Below are 13756 nucleotides of genomic sequence, written 5' to 3'. Positions count from 1 at the left end.
CGCCGCGGAGCAGGACGCGTTCGTTGGTCCCCTCGACCCGTCCGTTCCGTCCCGAAGCGTAACCCCCACTTGGGCTGTGTGATCCGGTGCTGCGGTGGCATGTTGTTTCGGCACCTCGGCTGCTACCGGGAGACCTCGTCGCTGCCACCGCCCAGGGCGCCAGAGCCTGACGGTTCTGTGGTGGACCTCCTTGGTGTGGACACCCCAGGAGCGGTGGGGGACGTGGCAGTGCCCAGGGTGGGCAGCACGTGTGACGATGCTTTTGGGATAGCAGTCCCTTAACAGCTTGCCTATCCTAAAACTTCAGCTACCTGCAGTTTAAGGGACGCTGTAGCTGCCCAAGGCACCTTTGCTTAGAGAGAGGCTTCCAAGGTGACTGGTCTGAGCAGTTTGTCTAGTCACCTCCTCATAATCCAGTTTCCGTCCCAGAGTTTTCCAATGTGTATCTGTGGCCTTTTTTCTCCTCGAGTGTAGGAAAGTGGGAAGCTCATGGCACCAGTGACAGGACTGTCATCAGTGCCTCCACAGAAATGCCATCCAACTGCTTTGTTGTTGGCATCTTAGATTTTGAAAAACGTCTTGTACTTGCTCTTTGCTGCTTGGCAGAGCCATTATAATTAAGCAGGAGCTGTGGTTTTAGGTGGTGGTTCAGGACATTAAGCCACACTTAGCCTTACCAGCAGTTGAACGTGTAGTTGACCCACAAGACAGCTTCTTGTTGTAAGCTTAATGTTGACCAAATTTGTCATCTTGACATCAGTCAAAAGTTGTCAAGAATGCTGAATAAAATGAAAAAAGCAACAGTGGGCACTTTGACATTCCTAACAGCCTTCATACTGTAAGAACTGTATCTGGAGTTACCTGAGTGCTCTATCCTTCACATCCATTAGTACTCCTTAATTTGGAGCACCAATGTTGTCTGCTTGCATCAGTTTTCAAGCTGGCTGTATTAAAAATTATGCTGGAACTTCCAGCAAGCTTAGTATGAAGCAAGCTTAGTTTCTTGTGTGAAGCTTGGAATGAGGGAGACCGTTTCATGCAGACCCCTGCGAAGAAGACACTAGACATGGGTGGCTTTTGGACGCTGTTGACCAATGCCCACCATGTGGGGCTTTGGTGTCTAAGTTATGGGCACTGGCTATATTCAGTATTCTTAGCTCCCTAGTTCCTTAGGTACTGCAGTTTCAGGAGATCTTAACGTTAGGATAGCTTACGACCAGGCTAACAGACTGAACATGAGCTCCCCGTTAATGCGGTTTTGGCTAAGTAAAAGCTGTGTTACCTCCATATATGGCAGTAACAAGCTGTCATTGGACTAGAGGATCCAGTTCTAGTGTCTGTATAAAAAGGGATGCTGACAAAGTGGGAAGGGTTCAGAGAAAGCGGCAGAAGTATTGAGACATCTGAGAAAACTGGATTATAAAGAGGTAAGCCAAATAGGTTGAGCTGCTTATCAGGACATGTCAGGGGGTCCTTGTATCAGATTGTAACTATTCATGCAAGGAGAGGAAAGCAACTCATTTTCGGACAGGGGTAAAGCAAGATTCAGTGACAGGAATTTGAAACTGGATGTTCTCAAGTTAGAAATAAGGCACATTATTCAGTCTACTAATATAGCTGAAGAGTAGTGGGTTGATTATGTCTCTTCAAAACTTGTAAAAGTCTAAAAGCTGTAACTATATATAAGCTAGGAAACAAAGGTTTTATATGGAAGGCCAGAACCAGAGATTTTATTAATATGCTTTGAGGCTTGTTGCATGTGAATGACAAATCCTTATGCTTACTTAAGGAAAAGAATACTTGTAAGACCAAGCTGCGCTTGCAAAGTAGCTTTTATTCCCTCTGCAAACCTGATTAAGTCTTGTGTGCTGTCTTAAAAGATATTTAGAAAGTAGGTATTGGAGTGATCAGATTAACCTCATTTACACAGTAACAATTAGATGTGTTTTAATTTGGCTAAGAAGTTGACTGATATTCACTGTGATGTTAGTGAATAGGATTTGCTTGATGTTGATTTTTCTTGAAAGGATAATGCTACAACTCTTTAACCTTCACAAACGGTCAACTGGCGGCAGGGGTATTACCTGTCCAAATGAATGTTGTAAACCATTCCCAGAATTTTAGAGAGGCAAATTTATCTGGTGCATGTGCGACTCTGTATGCTTTTGGAAATTTGTTTTTAAACAGTCTTCCCTTCTTAGGTGTTCTGTTGCTCCACTGTCTACCTCAGCAGAGTTTGCCTCTATGCACAGGTGTGCTGTGAGTACTTAAGAGGACTGATGAGTCTGAGCTGACACAACACATGGTTTGGTATTGCACTGTTAGTCGACTGCATGGATCTTCCACTTAGTCCTGGTTGCAGCTAGAGCTGCTTTTTAGTATTACTGCATTAGTGTTTTAAATGCCCCCCCCCCAAGTTTTAAAAAAAAAGAGCGAGTAACATGTTATTTGCTTAGTCCTGTGACCTGCAAAATACAAATACAAACATATTCTACTAAATCAAATTGCAGTTAAGATATATATATATATGTAAAATGTTTTTGACAGTAAGTATACTGAAATCGGTTCTTTGGTATTAGAATGTGCAGCATTCCTGTTTAAGAGAATGAGAATTCCGCCTGCATAAGCAGAACCCAGGCGCAAGTAATAACAGAATACATGCTGCAGAAAGATCAGGTAACGGTGCTCTGGATTCCTTCCCAGGTTCTTCCTTTGTCTACCAGTGTATTGGGTCTAGTTACTCACTGCTGAAATCAATGAGTGCATAGCATTGATTATAGCTGGAACGAGTCTGAACACTCTATTTGAGGAACAAGAAACCTTAATCTTATGAATTCTTACGCCTATTTAACGTGAAGTTGGCATATGCATCTTAGGGTCTCCGCATCTGTTGTTCAGGGTTAATAGTAATTCATGGGTTTTGTGAGATTGTGATCTCTTTGGACTGTAATAGTGATAATGATGGTTGAATGTTATTTCAAAATGTTGACATTGTGTAGGTCTCTCTGATGGTTTACTGTTTTGCAGTACAGACCTGTTTTAGTAGGAAGAATTTGCCTTGACTCATTTTCTTTTGTTTTTCAGGAAAAGAAATGGAGCAAGTTCAGTAACTATCCAGTCTAACGTCTTCCTGATATCTTAAGGAATCTTACAAATACTTTGAACTGAGAAAATGACTGCAGATATAGAAGAAAGTACAGGTTGTTGGAAAAGAATACTTGTCAAAAAGTGGAACAACCAGTAGTTAATTTGGAAGTAGCTTAAAATAAATATACCTGTTATGGTGCTGTTCTGGAGTGGAGTTAACTTTATAGCACACAGATAGCTCTCCAACGAGGGGGAAAAAAAAGAGCTTTCTGTTTTTCTAAATTATGGAAATTTTTTGGAAGACGTGGACATGGATTTTGAGCCTAGTCATGGTTTCATCGGAATTTCACAGTGACAGCAGGCTTGCATATAGTTCTCAAGGTAGGGGTCTGACCTCTGTAGATGAAAAGAAGCATTTATTTTTGCATTGCATTTGGGTAATATTTTCTAAACCACTTTTATGTCATTCATGACATCATATGAGCTCTGCACTTAGTTTCATCATGATTCATTGACATGGAATTTTAAACACAGCAAAACTGATTACATTTTTAATTTTAATTTCTTTCTGTATTTTAATTGTAGGAAAGCCTTGCAAATTCAATCTAGTAAAATGTTGTACTTAATAATAGTACATTGATAACAACAGGAACATATTTTTAGACTAGGAGGTAAAGATTTACAGGTTTTTGGTGAAAATAAGAGCTGTTTACATATTTTTACAATATAATACTTTTCATTACCACTCTTTTTATTTTTGCAGGTGGATCTTATAGCTTTTGTCTTTGAATGGTATCACTGGGAAGAACGTGTCCTTCTTAGATTAGAATTTAGTAAATGTTTACATATTTTGGGTAAATAGGAAAAGACATGTAGTTAAAAACTTGTGTATTTCTGGTAACATAAAATTGGTAGGAAAACTGAACACATTTCCTTGACTTAAAAAGGAATAAAATAATGTTTTATTCTATTTAGTAAAATGCTACAGTTTGCATTTACCTGCAAATGACTTTTACACTTGAGGGTGATAAGATTTAGTGGAATATGGTTTATGTTTATACTATTACTTGTTTTTTTCCTGTTATATTTTCTTCTCTTCAATGCCCACTCCCTGGACTGTCTTACCTTGTGATTACAAAGAGGAATTCCTGTCTTACCTTGAACACTACCAACTAACAATCCCAATAAGGGTTGATCAAAATGGAGCCTTCCTCAGCTTTACTGTGAAAAATAAACCCTCAAGAAGAAGGAGGAGCACAGACCCTTATGACCAAGAACTGGCAACGTCTAAATTATTTTTTAAACTTTCTGCCTATGGCAAGCACTTTCATTTAAACCTGACTCTCAACACAGCTTTGGTGTCCAGACATTTTACAGTAGAATACTGGGGGAAAGACGGACCGCAATGGAAACATGATTTTTTAGACCACTGTCATTACACAGGATATTTGCAAGACCAACACAGTACAACTAAAGTGGCCTTAAGCAACTGCAATGGTCTGGTAAGTGCACGTTACATGTTCTAGTATGACAGAGTGCTCGTCCCTTTTACAGTACTGAAGAAGATCTTCTTGGCATATCTCTCAGTTTTTTGAGTCCCTGTGGGAAGCAAGCAGACAGGAAGGTGCAGAAAACCCCTAAAATCTGATCTGGGTCCTGGGGAAAAGTAGTCATCAGTTTTTCAAGCTTAATTGTTAGTACTAACACCCTTTAGCAGGCAAGATTTTCAGTGCTTACAGTGTCTGCACTAGGGCTGCAGGATTAGGTCTGTGCTGAAATCCTTCCGGATTATAAAAAAGTTGCACGCTCAAGATGCTGGGAGGAGGTAACACTGGATCCTTTAGGATGCTGATCTGTCCAGAGAGACACTGACTGAACTGAACACATGCTTGTTGTCCTTGAGCCATTGGGTTTATCCTTGTCCTTTGGGTTTAGAAACTTTCAGTAAATAACAGCGAAGAGGAATTGCTTGGTGTAGAAGGTATTATTGCTATAAATTCGGTGAAGAGGAAAGTAGATCCTCTGCGAGTATCAATGTCAGTAATTATTTAAGTAATTATTTAACTTGTTTTTTAGAAATACTTGGTTTACAATTTTAAACAGTTGCATTTGAAAGGAGGATTAAAAATTCTCATATCTTTTATTTTCTTTTGCAGTTGGTCTCTCGATCACATTATAGTCATACTTGCATGGGAAAAAGCTTCTTTTATTCCCAACAGAAATTAGAACACAAATGCAAAAAAAAATCAACCCCCACCCCCAGACTGTTGTGTAACAAAACAGTAAAATAAAAGAACATGACTAGGAAATTTGAAATCAAGAGTTAGTAAATCCTCTAGTAAAACTATGTGTACACATTAAGGTTATTCATTCTGATTTTAATTATAGTAGAACACTGGTTAATCTTCTTGTTAGGAATAGACAGATCTAACTAATTGCTAAGGAGAAAAAACAGATTTCACAGACTAAACTAATTACTATTTATCCTTGAAAGTGCTATTGAATAATGCACCTTGGGAAGTTATTTACAAGCAAAAGCCAGCTGCTTCAGACCTAGATAGGTTTCATTACATTCAGCTACTTGTAATATCCCTGGTAACGGTCTAGGTTAATGTTTTGGAGTACTCTTGAGGAAAGAGAATTCAATGGGGTTTTCAAGTGTTAAGTGAACACTTTCAAAGAAATCCAATTAAAATAGTATGGTATGGTGGTAACTAGTGGAGTTTGGTTAATTCTGACTTGACGTGGATGTCTGAATTTAGCACAATTTTCACTTTGGTTTTGGAGTTCCCACATAATCACTTTTTTGTCACAGTTATTGAAGATCATAATGTAATAATTCAATCCCTTTGCTTTTGAGTTTCTTTCAGCTAAAAATATTGTGGAGACTGAATCCCTGCTTTCAGGACTCACGTCTTTAAAAGATGCTGCACAGCTCTGTATCTCCAGAGTTTCTGCCAGTTGAGGCACAGACTGGTTGACCCCTTAGAGCCTGCAGTCAGTGCCGTGGTGCTTCCAATTCAGTTCCTCTCTGACCTTGGTCCGGGAGTGAGCGAGGAATGCCTGCTCTTGCCTTATCCAACCCTTGTTTTCCTTTCCTTTCATGTTAGGAAAGCAAGAGAGGGGTGAAGGAGGAAAAAAATCTTATGTTTTCCTCTGAGGTTTGCCCATCTCTTGCTCCTCATGGCACTTCTTCAAAGAATTTAGAACCATGGAAGGTGTGATGTTGAAACAGAATCTTTTTTTTTTTTGCTTCACACCCTGAGGAGACATCTCACCCTTGCTGTTTTACTGGAGTGAAGCTGCTGTTCTCTGGTTCTAGGGGTTAGTATGTTAACTAAGTGTTTGTCAGTTAACTTTAATTTGGAGTGCTTCCCGGTTAAATTGGCATCTTCAGTGATTTTAGTTGTTGTCAGCTCTTGCGTATTTCTTCTAGACGTTAAGCCAGTCTTAAGCCAGTGTCTGGCACTCTCAAGTTCTTCATGGTCATACCTCTTACTTGGGACTACAGATGTCAGGTGTCCACTGCATCTCCTCGAAAGGCCTAGTTACAATTGTATGAGGCTCCTGTTTTGCTCCAGAATCAGCAGCAGGGCTGACACAAGGCTCTTTCTCAGAGAGGCTGGAATTCTGCAGAGGAGTGCAGTAGTGGCCTTGACTCAGTATCATCCTCTGCTGTGCAGAAACTCCTCCGTTATCCAGTGTTGTCAGGGCTTTCCACAGCACTGAGTATGGGAGTTACCTCTCCATTCAAATAAATCCATCACAGGTTTATTTTTAAATGGTGATTCCTTCTGATGAATATTTCATTATCATCTGCTGGTTAGAACATGTTTACTAAAGCGGTTGGCAGTCAATATTGAAGACAGTATTACTTGTTTTATACTTAGTGATAGTTCAGAATACGTTGTGCTTAAGGCATTCTTTGTATTTGCCAGTCTGATTTTGGTCTGTAAGAGACTGCCAGTCCCGTTCTGCACAGTCCTTGATTAACATCTGTCTGAAAGTTAGTCATTTTAAGTTTCTAAAACAAGTACTAATCTTTAACAGTGAGTGTTGCTCACAAGAAAAATTTAAACATGCCATTTATTGTGGTTGTCCTGTTAGGCTTCAGTATTGCCAGATAAGACAATTTTCTTCCCCTTTGTGAATGTTTTGTGTTATTCCGATAAGTTATTCAGGATGGTCAGGTGAAACCATGGTCTACTTAACATAAGTTGAATGACTTTGAAGAACACTTGTATCCAAACTGAGTTCTAGTGCAAGGAGGGCTTTCTCTCAGTTTCATTACAGTAAAAGTGATGAGCAATCAGTTCATTTCCCTGCCACTGTTTCCTGTTTCAGCTTCTCCCTCTATGTTTCTCATTACCAAATGCCCCAGAATTATAGGCTGCTACTTACAAAAGTTTCATTCCAGCAGTTTCCATCTGCTGGGCCCTGATTATACTATAAATTGTCTGAAGTTATGAGGAAAGCTCTATAATCCAGGGAGCAGTCACATGAGGAAATTGAAGGTCTTGTCCAGCAGGCTTGCTGGCTTTGAAACTCATATTTACTTTAGTGGATGTTACATTTGTGTATGGATTGCAGGTTTGGCCTCCTCATGAAAGGGCCTGCAACAAGCAGCATTTTGGAGCCTTTGGATGTTGGGTGCAAGGCAACAAGGCTAAAGCATTGCCTAAGCTCGGGATGCCATACTGAAGAAAAGAGTGGACTGTGGTAGACTGTCTGAAGAGAGGAGAACTCGATCTCAGGGAAGAGACATTTTCTAATTTTGAGTTAAGCAAGTCTTAAAGAGGAGACATTAGGGAGTTCGTAGTAGCCGAACTGAGCACAAATCAAACTTTTTGCGCTCTGGCATACCTATGTCCTCTGCCACGTGTTAGTGCTCTTAACTGAGTGTTCGAACAAATCTTCCACTGAAGTGAATTGTCTCATTTTGAGCTGAAAAGCCCGGTAGTGGGAAATACTTCAGAATCTGTAGAAAGTGGCTATTACTAGGAAAGTGAATGAGAGGTTAAATCACGATTTGAGGCTACTATGCTTCCAAGGAAATGTTTAATGTAAAAGGCCAGTATCTCCAGGACATGTGAAGGTCCATGCACTGAGTAACTTCTGTGCTGCATAGAACAGATGTCTCCATCCAAACAGAAGTGATGAAGAAAGCACAAGAAGTAGGCTCTGCCTGAAAGCAAGACCTTAATTGGTTAAAGGAAGAATTGTTTTGCTGGAAGACTTCATGTTTGTTTCATGTATTCCTAAATTCCTATATGTATAAATTATTCATATTCCTCTTAAATTAGCTCATTTGAAAGCTGATTCTACCATAAGGAACGTATCTACTTTTATGGATTATAAATACCATATAGTATGATATTTTTGAATAGTAGGGAAAATAATGTCTACATTTATAAAATAATTTATAAAAATCAGAAATGATGTTGAAAAGGATTTAGTGTTCTAACTCCTCTGGAGTTCTCTCTAATACTAATATATGTTTGCAGTACAGACTTAGTATTCAGGAAATTATGTATAAGCTGTCCTTGTCCTAGTTTTAGGGTATGTTGTAAGATTCCATGATGTACTGTCTCAGGTCAAATCAGTATTTTTTCATTTTTGAGAACATGGTAATCTAAGGCAATCTTTTTACTCAGTCATAAAACCACACTGAAGTGAATAGTCAGCTGCAGAATACTGAAGAACACTGACACATTTTCAGATGTTTCCATTACTGCTTTATATTAAAATTGGATAAAGCATGAAGTCTAGAAAGGTTCAAGGCATGGAGGAATTGTGAAACAGTAGTACTGTGTGGAAAAGGCACGCATTTGCTTGTCCTCCGTAATTCAGTTTTCTTCTGCAGCTGATGGACATCCCCCATCTGAAGGAGGTTAAGGCCGCAGGACAGCCTGACAGAAAAAGATTCCTTTTCACAAATTCAGGGGAACTCCATATGAATTCACAGATTTGCCTGAGCATGTCAAACTGCTGGATCCAGACTTTATATATGTTAGCAGGAGTTGGCAGTCTATAGCAGGATTGGATAACACAAGGACCACAAACAGTCTGTTTTAGATAATAATCTTGGGAATGTTGCTTCTAGTAACCTACTTGGGGCATTCAGCTTGTTTCTTGAATTCATCCTATTTTGTCAAAACCTTTTACCGTTCGTTCTTATGTTTTAATGATGTTTCTTATGCTTTGGACAGAAGTTTAATTTATAAACTTTTCAAATGCAATAGCAAAACTAAAACTGAAAAACTTAACTTCTTTTCATGCTTTAAAAGGGTATGATTTCAGTCTCCTTTTTTGGCTGAAATTGTGTTTTGTTCGGATAGTAGTTTTTAAGCCAAAGCTATATAATAGCATAATTCCCACTATTTATTAATCAGGCATTGCCAAATGCATATACAATGGAAGTCGCTCTAGCCATATGAATTTTCTAAACTCAGAATAAATGCTGGTTGTCACTGATGCAGGTACAGAATTCAGAGTGCTTCTTAAAAATCAGTCACTGTGATTCGTCAAGACCACTTCTGTCAGTTTAATATTGGAAAAATGGTTCTGTCTGCAAGAAAAATTATTACCTTAGGTTTACAGTGGTATACATATGCCAGCCTTCCGTGAAGGGCATATGCAGGGCAAGTGCATTTCCAGTGTTTATCAAATCACTTGGCTAGCTGCAGCATACATGTCCTGACTACCTGGTGGTCGGCGTAAGTTAAAAATCTATTTGTAGTTCCTCAACTAAATGTAACTACAATTTGTCTTTCCTTTAACCACTGTAGTGTTTGTGCAGATGAGATCAGTTTTCAACTAGACATAGGAAAAATGAGTAATACTCTCCTAATCTTTGTCACTGTTTGTACCGTGGAGGTACTGTAATCATAGTTTGCAGGCATTTGTAATAGTTTTTGAGTAATGTGTATGGAGGATTAGTGCTGCAATTCAGTGTTTATGGCATCTGAATTGACTCCCTCCTGCTGAGGTCATTTCTCTGCTTAAAACTGTCAGTTTCAGTATCTAAGTGTTTCATTCACGGGTAGAATTGTTAACCTGGCTGGACTTGAGTACAGACATGAAGGATTTAGGCTATGACCTGCTTGGTTGCAGAGGCAGAGCCACAGGCTGGATGGTACCTCTGTCTTCTCAGGCATAGCAAGAAGCAGACAGCCTGATGGTGTTGGCCAGAACTCCTCTGCAGGACTCTCTTCCTGTGGGAACCTAATACCAGAACTTATAATGGCTCAGGATTTGCTTGAACCCAGATGTCCGACATTCAGACTGGATGCAGTCCAGACTGTCAAGGTTCTTTCTGCACATCTGGCAAACCCGGTTACAGTTTGGTTTGTGTTTGCAATACTATTTAAGCAGCAGTGTACCAGTAAATAATTTATTTTCTAGTAAAATCTCAAACTCCAAGTAACAAGAAGGCTTTGTGAGAGGAATTTGATACCAGCATCTTCCAGGTGAATATAGACCCTGATTCTACCTTCTTGAGTAAATAATTGAGTTCATAATGAAAAATACCACTGAAGAGGAACACTTACTGTTAGAGTCACTATGTCAGGAATGTGTAATTGAAAGCCGCAAAGTGTTCATATATTTTCAAAATTTATAATAGGGTTATGTTTGGAAAACACTGTTCTTTCTGATGTATTATACAGGATTTTTTATTTTGTAAGTTTTATGTTGTTACTGAAATCCGGTTATTCCAGGAGTGAAGAACAGCAGGCATTTGATGTACAAAACAGCAGCAGGAAGAGAGCCCTGACTGAGTATGATGGCAAGCCCTGATCATAGAAACAGCTTTAGGATATTTAGAGCAGATATGAAACAAAGTGGTCTTGGGGATGATTATTGATATCTCATCAGAGGAAAAAAGAACCCCCTTAAAAAAAGACTCACTTATCGTACTGGCTTTACAGATTAAAGTTATGATAGAAATTTGTGATTCTTCAATTCAGGATCTGAATGCAGCAGTTCCTGCTTCCAGTCTCCTACCTGATGAATAGGTCTTTCTCCCAGTGTAGAATGTTCATACTTCCAGAATATTCTAGATAGCAAGTATAGGTGTAAGAGACTTGTCAGGGCTTATTCCTCCATATTTCTATGTCTGAAAGGATCCCAAACCTGATTTTTCTGCTAAAGTTCGGTTTTAATTGCTGAAGGTTCAGGAAATTGCATAGTTGGCCTGAAATCTCCCCTTTCTTCCATAAACCACTTCCTGTTCAGAAGAAGCTGAGTTCACAAATGTGAAAGTTATGGGAATAGAATATCTAGTATTCTGCACTGCAGTATGAGGAGAAAAATGCTCATTTATTATGAAGAATGAGGTCTAGTGCACAGACTGCAACAACTCAGATTTCCCAGATTTGTGGCAAGACCTTTTAAAGAATAAATACTTTCTAGATAATGTATCCTAAGTTAATAATTTGATTTTATTAACTAGCTCAGTTTTGGAATTTAAAGCATCTAGATATAAAATGCTGAATGGCTTCCCTTGAATAGATGTTCTAAAATTAATCTTTCATGCTATTTTTCTTTGATGCAGTATCTGCCTTTAAGCACCTACTGGTGTGACGTCATAGAGGGGTATTGGTCTCACCATTTCAGCAAAGCCATTTTGGCTCATCACTTTGATGGATATGAATCATGTAGTTTTGGAACATCTCTATTTGGAACATCTATATCACCTAAAGAGATTATTTGTCATATACCAAGAGTATCTCTTGCTTTCTTCCCCAAATGATGGGAAAGAACTTCAGAAATAGGGCGATGATATTTTTATTATTTTCTTATTTGTTGCTCATAGGTGCTTACTCCTGCTCCCACTAAAATCAGTGGAGGAGAGCTGGCTAATAAATTGTTTTCTCTGTTGGCTTATAGTTGTGGATTTCTTCACAGAGACAGATCATAATAAAATGTTTTTTAAAGTTAAACTTTTTGATAGGACTTTTGTATTTTCTTTCACAAGTTTTTATTTTCTTATTTTCTTCTTTAAGCATGGAGTCATTGCTACAGAAGATGAAGAGTATTTTATTGAGCCTTTAAGGAATATAACAGAAGATTCTAGTAACTTTAATTATGAGAATGGTCATCCTCATGTTATATACAAAAAATCTGCAATGCATCAGCAACACCTCTATGATCACAGTCATTGTGGAGTCTCAGGTAAATGAATATGAGTGTCATGCCTTTTAAAAAAATTATAACTTAAAGTGTATTTTAAAATCTTGCTTGGTTCACATGTAAGACACAGCAGAGAATGTAGCAATGGGAATCCTCCTTTTGTGTGATGCAATATGCCCTGTTGAAAAGTAGTTTTGCTCTTTACTCGGATTCAGATTGAGAGTATAGTGTCTTTCAAAAACTGAGGCACTGGGAGCATGTCTTGTTTGTGCCTTTGTTGTGTAGAGTGGTAGGCTGGTAGGTAGTGCACAGACTTCTTCAGAAAGTCTTGAATGAGCTTCCTTCCCCAACTGGAAAGCATGATTGAGTGACTAAGTGTTACATCTCAATGTTAAGTAAGTGTTCCATCTCATTTGAGGAAACTTGACATGCCACATGGATTAGTGGTTCAATTGGAACTGGAGTCCACATCTTTCTTGTTTACAGAGGTTTCTGGTGTTTTGTTCAGTGAGTTAGCGTTATTCCACAATAATCAACTATGTGATTTACAGGTGTCTTATAGAAAGGATTATATATTTATATAGAGGAAGCTGATGAGGCCTTCTGTAGACCGGTGAAAGTAGCCTCATAGTCACAGGCCCTGGTTCTTATGAGAGACTTCAACCATGCTGATATTTGCTGGAAAGGCCGCAGAGCCAGACACACACAGTCCAGGAGGTTCCTCAGAACCCTTATGGTAACTTCCTGACTCAGGTGCTGGAGGAGCCGAGAATGAGTGTTGCTGGACCTGTACAAATGAACGAAGTATAGCTGCAGAAGTGAGGATTGGAGTCAGTCTTGGCTGCAGTGACCATGAGATTGTGGAGTTCAGGATCCTGCATGGAACAAGCAGGGCAATAAGTAGCAATAAAATCTTGGATTTTAGGAGAACTAACTTTGGCCTCTTCATAGACCTACTTGGTGGCATGCCATGGATTAGGGCTCTAGAAGGTAGGAAAGTCCAAAAGAGCTGGTTAATATTCAAGCACCATTTGCTCCAAGCTCAACATTGGTGCATCCCTTTAAGTAAGAATTCGAGCAAAGGAAGGCAGAAGACCTGCATGGATGAGCAAGGAGCTTCTGGAAAAACTCAAATGGAAGAAGGAAGTTTAGAGAATGTGGAAAAAGGGACTAGACACTTTGGAGGAATATAGGAATGTTGTCAGTGAATTCAGGGATGAAACGAGGCAGGGTAAGGCCTACTTTGATTAAATCAGGCAAGTGATGTCAAAGACAACAAAAAGGGCTTCTTCAAGTAGATCAGTAGCAAAACAAAGACCAGGGAAAATGTGGGCCCACTGCTGAACGAGGAGGTTGCCCTGGTGACGAAAGATACAGAGAAGGCGGAATTACTGAATGCTACCTTTGCTCCGGCCTTTACTGCCAAGACTGACCCTCAGGGATCCAGTCCCTGGAGGTAAGAGAAAGTCTGGAGGAAGGAAGACTCTCTTTTACTCGAGGAGGATTGGGTTAGAGATCATTTCAGCAAGCTGGGCTC

General features: G+C 39.3%; 1 protein-coding gene across 1 annotated transcript; it reads left to right on the top strand.

The window, feature by feature from the left end:
* Positions 1–3084: 3084 nt before the first annotated feature.
* Positions 3085–12955, top strand: LOC104491227 (A disintegrin and metalloproteinase with thrombospondin motifs 6-like; the record flags this gene model as incomplete). Its single annotated transcript, XM_010133613.1, is given in 5 exon segments — positions 3085–3468; positions 4228–4589; positions 12093–12261; positions 12532–12544; positions 12851–12955. Coding segments are annotated over 5 exon segments (746 nt in total), but the record flags the coding sequence as incomplete, so codon positions are not given.
* Between the last annotated feature and the right edge of the window lie 801 nt (positions 12956–13756).

Source organism: Buceros rhinoceros, unplaced genomic scaffold, assembly GCF_000710305.1.
Source record: "Buceros rhinoceros silvestris isolate BGI_N320 unplaced genomic scaffold, ASM71030v1 scaffold2753, whole genome shotgun sequence".
In the NCBI taxonomy this organism is placed as follows: domain Eukaryota; kingdom Metazoa; phylum Chordata; class Aves; order Bucerotiformes; family Bucerotidae; genus Buceros; species Buceros rhinoceros.
This window is presented reverse-complemented; position numbering and strand designations above follow the sequence as displayed.